This window comes from Coenobita brevimanus, chromosome 55, assembly GCF_032717465.1.
Source record: "Coenobita brevimanus isolate Jiangsu-jjx chromosome 55, ASM3271746v2, whole genome shotgun sequence".
NCBI lineage: Eukaryota > Metazoa > Arthropoda > Malacostraca > Decapoda > Coenobitidae > Coenobita > Coenobita brevimanus.
In genome coordinates this window covers 49,211,039-49,232,463 of record NC_137008.1, presented here as the reverse complement: position 1 = coordinate 49,232,463, position 21,425 = coordinate 49,211,039, and the positions used below count along the sequence as shown (strand labels likewise).

The 21,425-nt window shown below is 41.7% G+C and overlaps 1 protein-coding gene across 1 annotated transcript in view; it reads left to right on the top strand.

Moving 5' to 3' along the window:
• The window catches only part of Plc21C (Phospholipase C at 21C), a 739,135-nt gene that overhangs the window by 469,009 nt on the left and 248,701 nt on the right, over window positions 1-21,425 (top strand). The window contains exon 19 of the mRNA XM_080273643.1: window positions 3,741-3,869. Coding sequence (XP_080129769.1) covers window positions 3,741-3,869 — 129 coding nt within the window. The remainder of the gene's footprint in view (window positions 1-3,740; window positions 3,870-21,425) is intronic.

Below are 21,425 nucleotides of genomic sequence, written 5' to 3'. Positions count from 1 at the left end.
TTCTAGTAAAATTGCCTAGGTTTTGTCTCTATGTTATGCTTACAGAGATGAGTAAACTAATGAAAGCGGAGTTTACAAAATGACACTTATAATACATTATATATAATCAAAGGGCTCCCGTATTGTAATTTCTTTGCAGCATATCATGCCATCTGGGTAATTTGATGGGTAAAATATGTTTTGAGGTGTTTTACTTTGTATCAAGATTAAAAAGAAATTAAGCACTGGCTACTTTTCCAGTGCTTACCCCGCATCAGAGCTGTGCGAAGGAAGCGAACCTAGTGGCAGATTTCTGAAACAGGATCTGGTGAAGTCTCTAATTCACACCCCCCTCTCTCATATGCCTCTCCACTCCATCCCTCCATCTCATCTTTGGCCTTCTCTCCCTCTCTCCCCCTCCACCTCACTCACATACACTCTCCTCATCAGTCTCTCACTCTCCATCCTCTCCTCATGGCCAAACCACCTCAATGTGTTGCTCCTAACGCTTCCTATCACATCCACACCACACTGCTCCTTCTCATCCTCATTTTTCAGTCTGTCTCTCCATTTGACCCCACAGGCTCCTCTCAAATAACTCATTTCCACAGCTCTCACTCTTGACATGTGTCCCTCCAACAATGTCCAAGCTTCACTTCCATACATTAGAGTTGGTTTCACAATACTGTCATGTAATAGGTTTTTCACTTCCATGTTCACATCCCTGTTTCTTATCACTGCCTTCAAGGAACCAGCAACCTTTCTTTCCTGTTGTACCCTTTCAAGCACTTCACCCTCCAAACTTCTGTCCTTACTCATCACACTACCCAAGTTCTTAAACGTACTCACGTTTTCCATTTCCTCATCATCCAGCCTCACTGTACATTCACTGACTTCACCACTCTTGAAGACCATAACTGTACTCTTCCCTACATTCACCTTTAGATTCCGTTTCTTACACACTCTCCCAAACTCATCCACCAAGCCATGCCGCTTCGCTTCATCTTCACTCAACACAGTATCATCTGCACACAACAGTACAGGTGTACAGTACACTCTGCGATCCAGACTTTTGTGTGGTCAAAAGAGGCAAAAATCAAGTTACTGGTGATGACCACTGCGTGCTGGAATGGTCGGGAACTCAGATTGATGGAGACTTTCTCCCAATAGCGGCCTCTTCGGTTGCGTTTGTTACTTTTCAAGTGGCCAAGTTAAGAGTGGAAGCATGTCAAAATGATGGGGTCAGTCTCCAACTCGGTCAGCCCAAGTCCAACCTTCGTAGTTTCCTAAAATGCTCCTGGGTTAAACATTAACAAGCTACTAGGTAAACTCTGTACCACCAGTTCTCAAGGGTTATACAAACAGTAAAGTTCGAGTGGGAGAAAATGTGTATTAACAAGACCAAAATCATCCCATCTACTAGCCTTACAGAATAATCCTGAAGCAGTTGGCACATTATTCAAACAAACATATACTGTAGTCCTAATATCATATTCCATAAAACTTAGCTCCATTTTGTCCTAGGTTCAGTCCAGTGTAGCTCTATATTCGTCCCTCTGAGCTCATAGTTCATTGGTCCGATCCTCTGATATTATTGACCTTGACTTCCACACTAGGACCTTGACCTCTCTACACTGGGACTTTGACTTCCGCACTGGGACCTTGACTCACTCACTGGGACTGACCTCCACACTTCGACCCGCTAGAAATTTATATGTACACTGAATAACTATTCTCCCTAATGCAAGTAATCCCTTCACATGATCAAGAAAGTCTCATAATAAAGAAACATGAGTTACAACTCTCAGCATTTCAATTAGAAATAGAATAACACATGGCACTACAGACACAAAGGTCTGCTCAAAATAATGCATATTGTAGGGATAACATAGAAGAAAATTACAATAACAAATTAGCATGAATAACTCTAACCATGAAAAACATCATTGAGTCGGTATCATTGTGCCGTGTGAAGTAACTACGTGAACATTAACTCACAACTGACACAGCCCTAATAAGTACTGAATTGCACTCATCTCAACACATTAATAAACAATTTCCAGTCCCAAGACACCTGATATTTGGCCCGCAAAAATTACACATTTATCTGAGGCTCAAACAGAACTCTGTAGCTAGCATTCTCATATTCCAGTTACACGGTAAATAATAATATAAAGTACAGTACAGTACACAAATATATGGGAAATACCTCACTATCCAGCTCACAGAATACAAGGGAGGTGAGCAGGAACTCTGGACTTGCTTTTCCAATGGCGTCACCTCGTGTGATCAAACACTTCCTGAGGAAAGACAACACTTGATACTAACCCGAGTCTATTTCTTTATTTTCGTTACCATTATCACTTGTGGGGTATCACTTATTCGCGCTTCAACACATCAGACAACAATATTATCAAATTTCCCGGGGCGGGGGGGGAGGATGACAATAGTACTGACCATCCATCTCATAGTATGGCTGGTGAGCGAGTAACATGCCAGTCTTGTGTGGTGGAAAGGGTGGGGGGGGGGGAAGATGATGGCTTCCACAATTTAAAATTTTCATTACTATAGACTCATGATAGACCCAGTATGATGTCTTTCCTCTTACAATCGATTACCCGAAAAAATGACAGTCTCTAGTTACAATAATTACTCTACAATAATTTCTCTCTATACACTTGCATTGAAAAAACAATGAAAAATCATCGTGCCTTACATCCCTTTGCGCATGCGTACATTATGCTGGATTGCATGACCACTGGCACATATTCCTACTCACTCGAGTTTTTATATTATAAAGAGACATAATACTAATAAATTACAGTAGGAAAAAAAAAAATGACCTAAGCACTAAGTAACTTAATCTAAATTCTGATCACATGGAGACAGCCATACCTCGGCCACACTCTCTCACTTAACCGAACTTTTGGTCGTAAAATAAACTACGTAAAACTGATTATCACTTCTTGGCACTACACAGGGAGTTTCCAAACACTGCCCTCTCTCATTAAGGCCACTCCAGCATCCACTGCCCTACCTTGTATCTCTTTTATAACCCCATCCATATGCAGATTGAACAACCATGGAGACATGACACATTCCTGTTTCAACTCAACCTTCAAATAGAAAAACTCACTCAGTTCACTATCCACATGCACTGCAGCCTTAGCACCCTCATACATACTCTTCATAGCATGCAACAACTTCCCATCTGCTCCATATATTCTTAATACTTTCCAACTGGAAAGTATACTTTCTAACTGGAGAAATTTCCATGGGATTCATCATGCAGTTTTTGTTGGCACCAACTAAATCAGTCCCACCCACAGTTTCAGCCCAGTGAAGTTTATGGCATTGATCATTGCTTCAGGCAGTGAAAGGGTTGATGGTCAAATCCATAGTGCCTTTTTTTTTTTTTTTTTTTTTTTTTTTTTTTACACAGAGGAAAACTTTACAGTGAAGCTGTGTAAAGGTTGACATGTTTAGTACTGAATAATTGTGTTTAACCCTTTCAGTACAGGGACCTTTCCTTTTTCATTTATTATTGTTATCACCAGATGATTTTATTCATACCTAGATATGACTTCTTGTACAGTACTAAAATGGTAAGACACAGTCTCTGTATACCTCTTCAGTATTTGTTGTCTTTTTCAGTTTTTGCCACCATCAGACATTTTTATTCAGCATAGGAAAGACCTCTCAGACTGAGAGGGTTAGAAGTATAAAATGTTGAACATGATCATTGTGATACCATGATGCAGGTTGGAGACTACGTGCCGCACGGGCTAAGTGACTTTGCTGAGGCTTTGGCTAACCCCATCAAGTATCAGAGTGAACTAGAAAAGAGGGCACAACAGCTCTCAGTCTTCCAGGATGATGCTGAGTTGGAGGTAAGGCATAGTCATAGAAACAAACAAGGATAGGTTTAGTGAAATGCATTAAGAATTAGATACAGAAATGTACATAATGATAAATGTTCCTTAAGTATTAGACTCATTTTCAGTTGTTCATTGTTCTTCACCAGTATACTGTCTTCCAGCAATATTCTGAGTTTGAAGGCTGGTCTTGGTTTTAAATAATAAAAGGCAAAGAGATATCAAGATATAAAACTGAATAATGAACAAGTAATTTCTCTACTCAGTATAAGACCTGCAACAAGGCTTGCTAATTTTGTAACTGTGCTGCAAATAATCAGTCAGTCATTTAGTCTGTGAATCAGCCAAATGGTCCTATGCTTCCTATAAAAAATGAAAATAAAAATAAGGTTGACCATGCTACAGCTGACATTTTCTGTGGACAGAAATCTAAACAATGTGCCAGAGCCAGTTAATTACTTACATGCATTTGCTGGGAGCCATAGGGCTGAAAAATTAAAAAAAAAACTAAATAACTAAATAAATATATAAATCTGAGGTGAGTAGTAAATTTGTGACAGCGTTAAGTGTTAGAGTTTCAGCTTTGACGGCTTTGACTTTATGTACAATGTGTCCTCGATAAACGAAAGGGATAGGGACCGGAAAAAACTTTCGTAATTCAAAATATCATATGTTGGAACAATTTTCCCCATTGAAATATACATAGAAAGGGGGGGATGCGTCCCAGGACCCCCTCGGACCCCCCACCTAAACTTTACCCCTCCTATTTCGAAGTAAGTAATACTGTACCTGTAGAGGTTAGTACCGTAATACCTGTAGATGTAGAGAACGAGGTGGCCATTTTCTTGTACATCTCCTTTTTCTTGGTCACAGTTCCAACGATGGAAGCTGCAGTGCCTAAAGCACGCTCAATCTCCGAGACTCCCTGCCCATCTTTGCAACATCTTATAATTCCCAATTTCCTCTCCAAAGTTTGAGTACGGTGCTGCTTTTTCTTTGCAGCGGGCTCCCCCGATGCTGGAGATGATGTAGGGCGCTTGGGAGGCATGTCTAAACAGTACGAAAAGGTGTAGAGCTGTGAAAATATCCTCATGTACAGCGAAGCTGCGATCGCCATCAAAACATGGACGATTCCTCGTCAGGACAATTCGCACCCAAGATGATTCCCCGTCATTCTAAATATATTTAATATTAATTGATTAATGCTATAATAACTAATTTCATGGGGAACTGTCAACAGCGTAGACTTTGGATATTATTTATAATTTGCACCTGTATTCAATAATTAACTTGCTTCTGCCTTGCTGTTGTCGACTTTGAATTATAATATGGCGTCTCCCATAGCTGTCTTCAATAATTTTTATTGTAATTTTTGGATGCAGTAGGTTGAGATTGATTGATTGGCTGAGAATGTATACATAATATGAAGAGTATTCATTTAATTTTAGAGTATGTTGATCGTTCACTTGAGGTTATTAGGCATTTATATAAATGCCAGTGTCTCATATGTAGCCTTATGTTAAACAATGAAGTGAAACATCATACATCACCTGATTCACGTTTCAATATATTTATATATTTTTTCCATTAATACCAACTATTTGATACCATATTTTACATTTATTATAGAAAGAATAAACCACCATCTCCTTCATAACTCATATAACTCGAAACAATTTGCTGTCAGGTCAGTTCGCCATCACAACATTAACAAGACAATTCGCAGTCATTAATGATGACAGCTATGGGTGATGCTAGAATATAATTCAAAGGCGACTGCAGCGAGGAAGAAACAAGTTAATCGTTGACTAAAGGTGCAACTAATAAATAATATCCAAAGCCTATGCTATTGAACTTAGACTTTGATGGATCCCCCTGAAATATAGTTATTAAAGTATTGATTAATTAATGATAAGAGTGTATTTATAGAATGACGGGGAATCGTCCAAGGTGTGAATTATCCTGACGGGGAATCGTCCAGGGTGCGAATTGTCCTGACGGGGAATCGTCCATGTTTTGACGGGGAATTGTCAGACGGTGAATTGACGTCAGATTGTCTCAGAACCCGCCGATCATGGGTAATCATATAAATTAGGTTAACTAGTTACAAGGATTTATTTAATGCTTTAACTTTATTTAAGTGCTTTAACTTTCCAGAACCATATAACCAAACCATACGTGTTCCCTACATGTCAACAAGTGGGTTGGTGGAGGGTTAGTGCCCCTCCCTGTAAAACAAATACCGTATTTCGCGGCATGTAAGACACACTTTTTTGTCTCAAAGTTACCTTAAAATATCCCCATGCATCCTGCACGCTAGACTAAGGCAGGTTAGTTTGGCTCCATTGAGAAGAAACTCTTATAAAGATGATCATCTCACTGCTTAGCAACCACAGGTGTTTTCTACAGTATGCAGACTTGATTTTATTTTAAAAAATAATATACACTAGTGTATATATGCAGCAGATTTAAGAAACACGCGAGATCAGAAACACACAAAACTTTCGCGGGTTTGTTTACAGCTCAACTGGCTAACATCGTGAAGATATTTAGCGGTTTAGCAATTTAACAGTTTAGCATCCACACTATTCCAGCAAGCTAACGTACATGATCACTGGTGAACTGTCTGCTAACCTTCTGAAAGGCAATCATGACCACTTTGCTTGCCATCCATTCACTAACTAGCAAAGCAATCATACTGGAGAGATGCTGGCTAGTGAAACTGCCAAGTCATCAAAACAGACTTTTGTCACGTATGGAAATTCAGTAACCCTAATTAGGTCAGTTACTTTTGTGACATTTTGTGAGTGTATATATGCAGCAGATATTAAAACACGCACCGCTCGCTGGTGCAGTGGTAACGTTCTTGCTTGCCAACTGGTGGACGGGAGTTCGCGCCTCGCTCAGGTTGCGAAAAGTTTCACTGACGAAGTGGGTGGTTACTGTCCCCCTTGAGCAAGGGGACGGGTGTGTGTGTGTGTGAAGGTCACAGCCTTGCCCTTAGATCGGACTATATGAGCTCTAAGCTCCCTTCCGGGAGGGTAAAAGCTGACGATCACGACCATCAAGTGATCCTGACCTACCCGGTGAATTACAAAGAATTCACGGTTTGTTTTCACCTCAACTGGCCAATACCGTCAAGGGGTTTAGCGGTTTAGCAACTTAGCAGTTTAGCATCTAGCGTACACCCTACTCTAGCAAGCTAACATGCTCACTGGTGAACTGTCTGCTAACCTTCTGATAGGCAATCATAACCACTTTGCTTGCCATCCACTTACTAACTAGCAAAGCAGTCATACTGGAGAGATGCTGGCAAGCGAACCTGACAAGTCATCAGAATTGATTTTTGTCACATATGGAAATTCAGTCACCCTCATATGGTTGGCTTCTCATAGTGACATTTTGATTCATGCCTGACAAGAGTATCATAGAAGTGAACAGTTTTATTATACCAATAGCAAAAAACAGGAAAAGCAGTTGTAACGTTAAACGTTACTGCCTGAAGTTACAGCTTCACTTTTTCAGCCAAGTGAAGTACTTTAGCAATGTCTATGCAACTCAGGGCACACCCAATTACAGTATTTTGTTATGAAAATAGGATAAAATTCACTGAGTAGCATAACTGATGCAATATCTGAAATAGCAGTGCCTGACGTGCATTCATATCAGCGTCCGCCATTTCTGCTGTATTCTTAGCAGACGAAGTGATCAGAATGATTGACAACGTTCACTCTCTGCATCTCTGCTGCCTAACCAAAGCTCTCACGATCGGCAATGGGGATCATTTAGGCCGTAAAGTCCAAATTGGTTAGGTTAGGTTAGGTTGTAAAGTCGTTTGCCATTTTGGATGTTACGGCCGAAACGACCTGAATCCTAAGGTGTAGGTGAGAGTTTGGTGTGGGTGTAGTTAAGGAAGTAGGAGTGGGAAGAGTCAGGCTAGGGAACTGATAATCCACTTATTATAATCCCTTCAGCCCAGCAATGTATTTTATAAGGTAGTTTATTCATGCTCACCATATGATTTTATTCAGTTCAGGAAACATGTACTGAGGAGGTTAATGTGGGCTGTATCAAATGCCCCAAGTCTGAATATCGCCTGTGCTCAGTTAAAACGATTGCCAAGTTAAAGTCGTATGAAGTGTGGTATAAGCAATTCAATGGATGGTACTGAGAACCATTTACTGTATGAGAGTGACAGTGAAACAGTGATGATGACCATGGTGATGACTTCCAGTGATGCTTCAGGACTTGGGGGAAGTAGTGATGAATTCTCAGGATTTGAAGACGAGTGAAATTTTCACCATGTCAGTAATATGAAGTGAATATAGGTTTTAGGCGATCATGACAGATGCAACCATGGAAAATTTAGGATCAAAGGTGCTGTACATCTTTAGTCTTGCACTGACGATGTTTGGATGAATAAATTGTTTGAGATGTTTCATGTCCTTAAGTGATGATATTTATATTGAACAACCAAATACATTTTGATGTTTTTGGCATACAATAAAGCCACTGGGTACTCCAAAACTGACTGACGTAAATGTTTCAGAGGCGAGCAAATGTTGCATGTGGTGTGTACATGTGTGCGTGTGTGTGTGTACCATAGCGACTAGGAGGCAGCAGTGTTAAGACCAAAAATGGATGTTTTCACAGTACTCGAATGTTTTGAGATGGATGTCTGTTTTTAGCAAATTCTGGTAAGAGAAATATGCATTTTTCAATTGTTGATGCTGCAAGGAAAACAGCTGACAGTAAGGGAGTGATACTGGGAGAAGAGGGTAGAGACAGTTGTCTAGCGCTTGGGATGCAGCAGTGTTGCTAAGGGATAGTTTCACCATTCTCGACATGTTTTGAGATGAATGTCTGTCTTTAGTAAATTGTGATCAGTGAAGAACGTATTTTTAACTGTTGATGCTGCAAGGGAAACATCGCTGACAGTGAGGAAGTGATACTGAGAGGAAGGGGTAGAGACTGCTGTCTAGTGACTGGGAGGCAGCAGTGTTACTAAGGTGTAACAATGGATGTTTTCACCATACTCAGTATGTTTTGAAATGAATGTTTATAGTAAATTATGATCAGTGAAGCATGCATTTTTAATTGTTGATGCCGCAAGGCAAATATAGCTGACAGTGAAGGAGTGATGCTGAGAGAGGAGAGTAAAAACAGCTGGCTATCCTGTTCCCAAGCAGCCGTGCTATATTGAACTTTGGTTGTAAAACATTGTAATTTGTGTATTTACAAGTGCTACCTTTTTATATTATTTGTGGAGGTAATTACAGGTTAGTTAGAGTGCATGATTAATGATGGTAGTAGTCTGATATTGTGCTTGAGTCAAGGCAATGTGAGGAAATTCCTTAACAGGTGTGGAATATGACGGGGTTCTTTTAGGATAAATGAACTGATGTGAACATTCATTGTATTTTATGTTTTCGTCAGTGAATGAAAGAATAGAGTTTATTGACTTCATTTGTGGTTTTAAATTCATAAAATATTAAAAACAGTGTTTACATCAGTTTACTGATACATATTTATCAACAAAGTTGAGATGGCCTCGTGGTTTGAAGTCACGTTTGGTTAAGACGGGGTTTTGTTTTCTCTTTTCCTATATCATTCTTTGTACATAAAAGAAGAAACTAAAGGATGATGAGCAGTACTGAATAGATTCTGAAAGGTGAGTGTGTATCTAAGTGATAGTGGCTCATATCGGTCATGTTTTGTCAAGAAGGGGCATTGTTTTCTTTTCCTGTACCATTCTTTGTATATAAAAAAAAGAAACCAAAGGCTGATGATCAGTAATGAATAGATTCTGAAAGGTGAGTGTGTATCTGTGTGGTAATGGCTCTTATCAAGAAACCTTACTGCAGTCTTGGTTGGGGCAAACTTTTTTTCACAGAACTGCCCTGCCAGAATTAGGGTGCGTCTTTCACAATGCTGCATCTTACATGCCACGAAATACAGTATATATACACACACACACACACACACACACATATATATATATATATATATATATATATATATATATATATATATTTATGTATGTATGTATTTATATATATATATATTTATGTATGTATGTATTTATATATATATATATTTATGTATGTATGTATTTATATATATATATATATATATATATATATACTGTATATATACATATATATACAGTGGGCTCACACAGTACGCGTCACCGCAGTGCGCAATTTGCCTTGTGCACAAGTGACCAAAAATCATAACCAAAAACCCTTTAATGCGCGAGTTTACCGCACAGAACACGAGGCAGAGGCAAGGAGTGGCTCAAAAATGCCATTTTCTACTAGTACGCGACCACCCCTCACAGAGCTCGTCACGTTTCATCATGTTGATGCGCCAGACAGAGTCAAGTTGAGCAGCCTAGTGTGATGGAAGGCAGGTCTGAGCTGTGTATGTCAAACATTAGCGAGATCCTTGCTGCCATGGATAAGTTCAAGGAAGAGGTGAAGGAACAGGAAGTGAGCAACCTAAGAATGGAGGAACTTCTGGTTGGTATCGACAAACTCTTCCGTTTCTACACAGACAGGCACAGGGAAGAAATAAACAGAAGACAGACGCTCATAACAAGCTACACACAGCGGGCTCAAGTTGGTGAAATAGCGGAACCATCGACATCGTCTGCTCCTGTTCCTGTTGAGGATGAAGAGGATGCAATGTCAGAAGTGTCAGCATTGGACTTTGAAGGGTTTATGGCCGAAGTGAGTGACTTTGATGCTCCTGGGGAAGGTGATCAAGAGGAGTCTGCGGAGGGAAGTGTTGGTGCGGTGGGGAGTGTGGCACTGTAAGTGTTGCTGCGCCTCGGAACCCCTGTTATTTAAGGTCATCAGGCCTTTTGTCTACTGTTGTTAAGGTGACTACCCATATTTCTGTTATTGTAGCTATAGCTTTAGTACAATGTCTGAAACATATGACCTTTATTATGTCTCTAAGGGCCAAAAAATGTCCAGGTATGAGGGGGTACCGCCCATATGTAATTATTCCCATGAGATTATGTATTCCTAGTACGCAAATTCTCAGTGCGCGAGCTCGTGCACCACCCAATCTCTCGCACACTGTGCGAGCCCACTGTATATATATATATATATATATATATATTTTTTTTCACTTGGGGTGTGGTTGGGGTGCATTGTACCAGTTAGGAAAAATTCCATAGACTCCGTCTTTTCAATATTACAGTACCCTCGCATCCTATCTATCTATCTATCTTTCTATTGCCAGACGCCATAATCCTGTATGGGGTGGCCATTTGACTCTTGAGTTATTTGTTTTACGGGAGGGGCACTAACCCTCCACCAACCCACTTGACATGTAGGGAGACCCTCGGATCTAACACGGTAATATCATGCATGGGTCCCGTGTTGGACCAAAAACGTGTTGGACAAACAACTGAGCTTATGGGGAAAAATGAATTATGTCAGCAACTCTAGGAAAAGTCACTGTATATACCTACCATATACCTATACATATATTAGTACTACTGTAATTATTATAAATGGTACTATACTATGAATGATAACTAACCTTTTAGGATAGTGTTAGTGGGCTTGCTGAGAATGGAAGATGGTATCTGAGGCTGTAGGTAGTCCTACTGGGTCCCCAGAGGATGGCTGCTGGCGTCACTAGCGGGTAATGGCTGCTGCTTCTCCTCAACCTCCCTCATAAATCCTTCAAAATTCCTCTCCCCTTTCTTCTGCCTCTCGATGAATTCTAGCTTGGTGGCCTGAGGGAGGTGCCGCCGCTTATTGGGGTTGTCAGAAGGCTTCCTAGGCATCATGAGCTGAGTAAAATGCAGTAGCAAGGGCAGAAAATGCAGCGAGAAAAAAGCACCATCCAATGCGAATTATGCAACTGAGTGGCGCTGTGGCTGGAGAAATTTAAACAAAACATCATGTGAGAGCAGAAGCGTTTTTCATTGGGCGACATCACGATCACATCACGATAGCGGGTGGGGGAGGCTACTTAATCGGAAGTTTTGATTGGCTGTCAGCGTCACGGGAACGTCCAGTATGACCGTGTTGGACCAGAGGTGATCGTGCTAGAGGCAAACTCTGCGGATTTCGTCCACTTCTCGGAGCTCCGTCCGTGTTATGCTTACGCACCCATTTTACAGTACTTAAATCGTATTAATTTTTTGCTCCGTGCTGGACGCGAATCGTGCTGGACAAACGCGTGTTGGACGCGAGGGTACTGTATTATTTTTTTTAATGCAAGAAAGGCTATGAGCCCGCAAACCATTCATTCCAAGGAAAAATACAAAGACAGTACAAAAGAGAACCAAAACTCCTCCAGTAGTGATGAGAGTGATAGTGAGGCACAGGATGAAGCCAGTGCAGAACAGCTGTGAGTGTTTTGATTCAGCCTCCGTGGTACAGCCTCAGGTACCACAACAACAGTTCGCATTATCTACCCTCTGGACAGTGCTGGTAAGGTCTTGAATTTTCATAATAAATATACAGTATTACTCTTGCATGTTTCTATTGCAAGTTTTTCTTTTTCATTTTAATTACGAATAGGTATTGGTGAATCAGTATACGAAAGTTCAAGATGTGTCTCCCATAAAGCCATTTTAACATGGGATCCTATGCTTCACAAAGTGCGAATTTATAAAGTGCGACAGGCTGTGTCGCCCATATGCACGCACTTTACACGAGATAACTGTATATATATATATATATATATATATATACACACAGTAAAACCTCTGTAAGTCTGAACCCACTTAGTTGGAATTACTGTATGCATAAGTCAGCATGGCATAATATTCTTTGATGAAAGTAATTTAAATTTTTTTGAAAAAATTGTCATAAAAATCCCAGAAAAAAACTCCCCTAAGTCATAAAATGTTGTCTAATGGAAACCCAGTCTTGGCATAGTGCACTAGATTCATCATGTTTTAGCCTGTGAGGGCCCACAGCAACATCCGGTCTGAAAACCTTCATATATTCCGTCTAATGGTGGCTGAATCCTAGTATATCCCGGCTTCCCACGCGATTGCATCACTTTTGCAATCACAGTTGCATCACGATTGCATCATCCGTCTCCTTCCTCAGTCTGGCATCTGCTACCACCGGCTTCAGTACTCCCCCCAGAATCAGGCTGTCACAGCTCCGTTTCCACTTGGATAAAGCCATGGAGGGGTCGATGGAGTAGGTTTCAAAAATTATTACCCCACCCTCAGAGATATCAGAGTTACAGCTACCGCAGATTGACTTAGGACCTCCCCCCACAAGGTATTAAAAAACAGAAATCTTAGCATATTACAATATTTGTTCATAAAATGCCATTCATTAATATGAAATCATGTTTCCCTTGTTTTTCAGGACCAGTTGGATTCGTTTTGGCATGGAATCACTTAGGTCTCTAAAGTAATCTAAGGATATTCTTTTCATCAAACATTTGTCAGTTCAGTCTTGAGGTTGTCCAGATTGGGTGTCTTCTTCTCTGCCATGATTTTCTTCATCTTTGCCCAACAGTTTTCTATTGGATTTAGATCCAGACACTTGCCAGGCCAATCAAGGACCTCAGTCCAATTATCCTGAAGCCATTTTGTCACCTTTCTCGACTTGTGACATGGAGCTGAATCGTGCATGAAAAAGTCGCCCCCATGAATAGCAAAAAAGTTTAACAAATGATCTTTCAGAACTTGAATGTACCAGACATCATTCATCATCAAGTTCTTAGGAAGAAAGTAGAGGCCTCCGCTTCCCATTTCACCTGAGAAACACCCCCATACCATTACTGATTGTGGGTGCTTAACAGTCGGCACCATGTAAGCAGGGTCATATTGACTACGGGAGACAGGGCGACAAACCTTGGCAGAACGCACCTGGAACACTTGAAATGTACTTTCATCGGAAACATACCTTTTCTCCACTCATCCAGTGTCCCGTGTGCATACTTTTTGGCATACTGAATGCGCTGCTTCTTCATGCGATCAGTGAGAAGTGGTTTCTTGGCTGCAGTGAGGCATGGCAAACCTAACTCAAACTGCAAGCGGTGTTGGATAGTTCGAATTGTGACGTCTTGTAACAGCTGGGGATGCATTCTCTTCAATTCTGCTGTTGTCAGCTAAGGATTCTTGATTACTTCCCTCTTTAGAAGCGTATCTGTACCTCTGGAAGTCATCCTCTTCTTTCCACTGCCATGCTTGTGCTCTGGTACGACATCAGGTGGCAGGCCACGTGCTGCAACAAGAACCTTCATGAAGGTCGAATTTGCGCATCCAGTATGTTCACAAATCATGTTCTAAGGACATCATCCTGCCTCCATGCAATGATACGGACCCTTTCATCCCTTGAGCAGTACTTTCCAGGCATGACAACTCGACTCAAGGAAAATAACAAGTCAAACAGTAATGCATACGAAAAAAGAGGGAGGTGCAAGCCCAGAGCGAACATATACCACCACTCTCGCTTCTGGGCAAGCACTGACGTGCTGAGTGTTTCACCATCTCCCTCCAACACCAGAGAAGTTGCCAGTTATTTCTTGCCCCCAAAATTCACTTGGTAGGGGTGGAAACACAAAGCAAAGACAGACAACTGTCCCATAGCAATTCTGTGTGTAGGTCGTAAGTCAATTTGCGTTGGGTGTAATGTCATCAAGAGACAGTATGCCTCCCAAATACAATAACATATCTTTGACTTTTTTAAGCCCAGGCCAGTAGTCAGGGAGCTGCAACCCTCCACCAGCAGTGAATCAACAGTAAGCCTCCTATACAGTGTGTCCTTAGTGTTGCCTGCACAAATTTTCTGCAGCGACTCTGATAGTGATTAATTTTGCATGCAATAGTGCTTTACAGTAGTGATCAAGGCCTGTATATAAAGTGTATACTGTAAATATATATATATATATATATATATATATATATATATACAGGTAACTCGCACGGAACACGTGGGTTTCGTTCCTACCGTGCCGTGTTAGGTGCGAAATCGCGTATATTTAAACTACTCCGTATTTTGCTCCCTAGACCCCCCAAATGTGTTGTTTTGCTGTTATCTGTCACTGGTAATCACTAGAAAGCACTTTAAGTGGTTAGAAGGTTTATTTAATGTTATAACTCACAAATACAGTACTCCAGAGCAAAACTTCAACACACAAATACTGTACGTAAACACAAGGAAACATTCCGACGCCGATCATAGGTAATCATATAAATCAGGTTAACTGGTACCAGTGCTTTAACTTACAAGTACATACCAGAACAGTACATATTTAACTTAGAAATGCAGTACTGTGATATCGAATGATTTCAGTACATAATCTGTTAAGAATGGCTGAAAAAAAAAAAATGTTATGAATACATTTTCACCTTTTTGATATATGTTTATGGTAGTTTCGAGTTATTTTTTACGTTATTGTTGTGCCCATGCTTGGAAAAGGGAGCGAAAGAGTTGAATTTTCAGTCCTAAATGAGAAAACTGCACGTCCTCCAAGGCTAGACTCTGCAACGTGAGAATAAAGTGGAGGATCAGTCCGATTAGCAATAAGGAAGTTGTGTCACAACTTCCAGCTCCCACACCACGAGAATGGCTAAAAATAGAATCGTAATGCAGTTTCAGAACTAACAATAAGTCTAATTATTACGAATACAGATACAAAGCAGAAATAAATACGTTTACAGACGGGGAAAACGTACTTCTTCCGTCATAACATGTTCATCTTTTTCTATCATTTTACGTTAATCTTTATCATTTTACCTTGTTATTTTCGCAATGTATATTCCTGTCTCGTAAACAGGGTGGTTGTTTGTGTTTTGCAAGGGAGGAAAAAGATTGTATTTTCTGACTGGGTCGAGATAATGGGTGTACCTATGTGTGGTTAGGCATGGCCACGAGCGAAAAAATCGTACACCCACTCATCACGATAGCAGGTGGTGAACTGACAGATGATACATGAGAGGGTGAAGTCAAAGGTCAGTCTCATGTCCCAGATTTTCATTCACTTCCCGAAAGTTTATTCACAGTTTTCTACAAGTTGCATTGCATCAAATGATCCAAACCATTACAGCAAACCTGAGCAAATAGGTAAAGATACCAAGACAAAAATGTATTTTTCTCTTATTATAAGTCTTTAACGAACAAAAAAAAAGCAATATTCCGACGCCGATCATGGGTAATCATATAAATCAGGTTAACTGGTTACAAGGCTTTATTTAATGCTTTAATTGCTTACAAGTACATACCAGAACAGTAAATATTTAACTTACGAATACAGTACTGTAGAAAAGCAGTACAGTAAGAGTTTAACGAACAAACAAAAAAGGCAATATTCCGACGCCGATCATGGGTAATCATATAATTCGGGTTAACTGGTTACAAGGCTTTATTTAATGATTTAACTTTATTTAAGTGCTTACAAGTACAGTACATACGAGAACAGAAAATATTTAACTTACAAATACTGTACAGTATTGTGGAAAAAACGAACAAATAAAAAAGGCAATATTCTGACGCCTATCAGGTAAACTGGTTATAAGACTTTATTTCTTGCTTTAACGTTATTTAATAGTACTTTAAGTTGCACATAAACTTACCAGAACAGTACAGTACTGTAAATATTTAACTTACAAATACTGTACTGTGCTACTGTACTCGGGAATGTCTCACTCACTGAATAATTTCCTGCATAGATCGTCACATAATCAAAACAAACCGCGCGCTGCAGTGACGTTCAAGGATTTGATCTTTCAAAGGCCTCTCCTGTGTTAATTTGTAGTTTTCATAATGGTTTTTTAATCTTACGTTGTCTTATATGTATCCCAGCCCTTACCGTGTATAATTGCGAGCGCGTTCCGTGAGATCGTGTTCCGTGCGAGTTACCTGTATATATATATATATATATATATATATATATATATATATATATACTGTATATGTATATATATATATACTGTGTATATATATATATATATATATATATATATATATATATATACTGTATATATATATATATATATATATATATATATATATATATATATATATGTACTGTATATGTATATATATATATATGTATATATATATATATATATATATATATATATATATATATATATATATATATATATATACAGTAATCACTCTAATATCCGGACACCCAATAACCGAACATCCCCACTACCCGGACCTTATCGTCCTGGGATCAAACATTCCCAAAATGGTCCGAAAATCCAAAAAAATTGGAAAAAAAAATCAATTTTTTGCCGTCCGTAATTTGAACTTGCCGCGCGCGCCGCGTGACAGCATTGTTTTGGTTCGTCATTCTTCCGACGTCCGATAGAGCGCCGCTGCATCCTCCCCACTTCCCGCCTGTTTCTCACCGCGACAAGACCTACGCTGTTCGCCATGGCTGCCCACGTGCTCGCTTTTGTGGTGGTGCCGTACTTGCTGCAAGGCCTCCTGCTGCTCTCTGCCCTACTCTTAGTGTGTGTGATGATGGCCCCGCCTCCTGAGAAAAGGAAGAGAGTGGTGTTGACTCTGGAGAAGAAACGGGAGATATTGGAGAAGGTTGATGCGGGTTGGTCTTCCTCACGCATTCTCCGCGAGTTCAACCTGGCCCGGTCGACTTTGTTCGATATCAAGCGTTCCTGAGACAAGCTCATGCAGTACACGGCTGACTTCTCGTCGAGAAGCAAACGCAACGTGGAGGGGAAGGTTATGTTTACCCCCAAGTATGCAGAGATCGACCGCTCCACGTTGATTTGGTATCGACAGCAACGTGCAGCTGGTGTGATGGTACGTGGAACGGAGCTGAAGGCTGCTGCTGAGAAGTTTGCAAGGCTTCACGACGCCCTTGACTTCAAGGCATCCGAGGGTTGGCTCTTCGCGTTCAAGTTACGACATGGCCTTACTAACCGTAAAGCACATGGCGAAGCATTGGACGCTAACGAGGATGGAGTGGACGAGTTTCGGCACAAGGTGAAAGGCTTGATCGACAGGGAGGGCCTCACTCTCGGTCAAGTCTATAACGCTGACGAAACTGGCCTATTCTATCGCTCGGTGCCAACGAACACTCTGGCCGATGAGACGGAGAAGCGTGTACCTGGCTGCAAGCTTTCTAAGGAACGGATATCTGCTTTGTGTTGTGCCAATGCTAACGGCATGCACCGGCTTAAGCCCGTTATTGTTGGCCGTGCAAAGCAGCCTCGGTGCCTTCGTGGGGTGATGGATGTCCTACCTGTCGTATGGTACCATTCTTTGAAAGCATGGTTCACAGCTGTGATTTTCAAAGACTGGTTTCACCATCACTTTGTCAAGGAGGTCATACATTACCAGACGAAGACACTGGGAATTCCTCGCGACCAGGTAAAGGCTCTCCTTCTCCTCGACAATGCACCTGCCCACCTGTGCGACAAGGACTTGGTTGCTGAAAATGGCCGTATTAGGTGCATGTTTCTGCCACCTAATACGACAGCTCTCATTCAACCAATGGACCAAGGAGTGATCGTGGCAACAAAGTACCTGTACCGTCGGAAGTTCCTGGACGAGGTGATGGTTGTTCTTGAGGACGAGGACGAGCGCAGGGAAGGACGTGACACTCGAGGCAAGCGGACTTTGGAAAACCTTCGCCGCTACAGCATCAAGTCTGCGCTGTACAACTGGGCTAGTGCATGGAAGGAAGTCCCTGTGAAAACTCTTGAAAATGGTTGGTCTCGTCTGCTTCTCGGAACAGATGTGGAGTACGATTTCCTAGGGTTTGACGTGGATGACTTCCATGCATGGCTACGTACGCACGGCGACGATGTTCGTGAGTGGTTGGACGACGACGAGGGTGATCCTGGGTATCAGACGTTGTCTGATATCGAGATCGCGTCTTCGGTTGCTGGTGTCAGTCCCGAACTTGAAGATTCCGACGACGAAGGCGATGATGATGCAGACTCCGCTCAGCAGGACACTACTCCAGCCATCCCCAAGCTGAGCGCACTCCGGGAACATCTAGAGTTCGTCCTAGACTACCTGGAACACCCGGACTGCGACAGGGAAATGGGGCCCTTGGGACTCGTGGAGGAAGTGCGTGCTTTCCGGCAGTGCATCATCAATCGCCAGAATCGTCGGTCCTTGCGTCAGTCAACGATTGACAGTTTTTTCAGGCTTGTGACCCCCGCTGTGCCAAGCCCTGGTTCCACTCCGTTGCCTCCCCAAGACAGGCCCTCATGCTCCGAGCCACAGCCCAGCACATCAGCTACAGTGGAGTCACCGCTCGACGTGAGTTTGCGGCTGTCTTCAGAGTCTTCTGTAGTCGGTACGCCATCACCACGACCCACCGATGCACCCCTTGGACGCCTGCCAGTGATACTCTCGGGCTCTGACAGTGAATAAACAGCAAGAACTTCTCCACTAGACCACACGGGAATTTTGAGTGTTGTGCAGTGAAAAAAACGGTGTGTTGTGTTAAGGTTTTCAAGTTGGGAGAAAAGACTAAGTAGAAAAGAAATTTAACATAACTAACCTTCTTTGTTTTGGCTTTGGAAAATTAAAAAAACTGGGGGAAAGTTAATGTGCAACACTTAAATTAAACTGGAACATTATTTGGAATAAAGTGAACACTGTGAAAAGAACGGACTTCTGTGTGTTAGTGACTAAGTTCAATGCAAGACTTCAGGAAGAGTGTAGTGCAAGTCTATCTATCTATCTATCTATAGCCCGACGCCCTAATCCCGCAAAGGGTGGCCGCAGACAAAACGCCTCCAAGTCACTCTGTCACCCACCATTTGACTCCCCTCCCCCCAACTCACCCCCCCCTCCCTCATATACCTCTCAACTCCATCCCTCCACCTCATCCTCGGTCTACCCCTCCCTCTCCCTCCCTCCACCTCACCTACATACACCCTCTTAGTCAGTCTTTCATTCTCCATCCTCTCCACATGTCCAAACCACCTCAGTGTATTTCTCCTAATCTTTTCAACCACATCCACATCTACCCCACAACGTTCCTTCACTTCTTCATTCGTCAACCTGTCCCTCCATGTCACTCCACATGCTCCTCTCAAGTAACTCATTTCCACTGCTCTCACTCTTGACTTGTTCCCCTCTTGCAAGGTCCACGCCTCGCTTCCATACGTCAGGGTAGGGATCACAATACCATCATGCAGTGACTTCTTAACTTCCATACTCACCTCCCTATTTCTCATCACTGCTTTCAGTGTGCCAACAACCTTCCTTCCCTGCTGTACCCTTTCACGTACTTCATCCCCCAAAGTTCCATCCTTACTCATCACACTACCCAAGTACTTGAATGCACTCACATTCTCCATATCCTCACCATCCAACCTCACTGCACACTCTGTGACTTCATTCCTCTCAAACACCATGACTTTACTTTTGTTTACATTAACTTTCAGCTTCCTCCTCCTACACACTGTCCCAAATTCATTCACCAAACCTTGCAACTCCCATTCATCTTCACTCAACAATACTGTATCATCAGCAAACAGCAACACCGGAAGCTTCCAAATCTCACCCTCATTCATTAGGGCCACCCCCACATCCACTGCCCTACCTTGTACCTCCTTTACGACCCCATCCATATATATATATTAAACAGCCATGGAGACATTACACACCCCTGTTTCAGTCCCACATTGAGATCAAAGAACTCACTCAGCTCACCATCCACTCCACCGTAGCCCTAGCTCCCTCGTACATACTCTTCACAGCACTCAACAATTTCCCCTCCACTCCATATATTCTTAATACCTTCCACATACCTTTCCTATCTATTCTGTCATAAGCTTTCTCCAAGTCCATGAAGGCAGCGTACACTTTCCTTCCCTTCTCTAGATACTTTTCCACTAAACATCTTAGAACAAATATCTCATCTACACACCCTTTTCCCTTCCTAAATCCCCCTTGTTCTTCTCCAACTAGCTCCTCTGTCATATGCCTAACCCTATCAATGAGTATTCTACCATATATTTTACCAGTCACACTAAGAAGGCAAATACCTCTATGGTTACCACATACTTCTCTCTCCCCTTTTCCTTTGTATAAAGGAACAATTATACCTGATTTCCAGTCCTCTGGAACCCTTCCCTCTTCCCAAGCCAATCTACACAACTTCCATATCCAGTCCACAACAATCTCACCCCCATACCTAAGCATTTCACCACACACTCCATCAATTCCTGGGGCCTTTCCCAGCTTAATCTTCTTCATCGCTTCCACTACTTCCGACCTACTGATCTCTTCCTCCCTCCTCTCATCTCTTCTTCTCCCAGCCATTCCCCAACCACTTATACTCACACTGCTCTCACTCTCTACATTCAACAAATCCTCAAAGTGCTCCTTCCATCTCCTCAATTTCTCTCTCTTCTCCACCAACAATCTATTATTCCTATCTTTCACTCCCGTACTATTTCCCCTTTCACACTGCCTCACTTTCTTTACCTCCTTCCAAAACAATTTCTTACTCTCCCTCCATTTCACACTCAGATTCCTCCCAAACTCTTCATCCACTTTCTTCTTACTCTCCTTCACCAGTCTCTTAACCTCCCTTCTCCTGCTCACATATACCTCTCTCTTCTCTCTCTCATCTTCT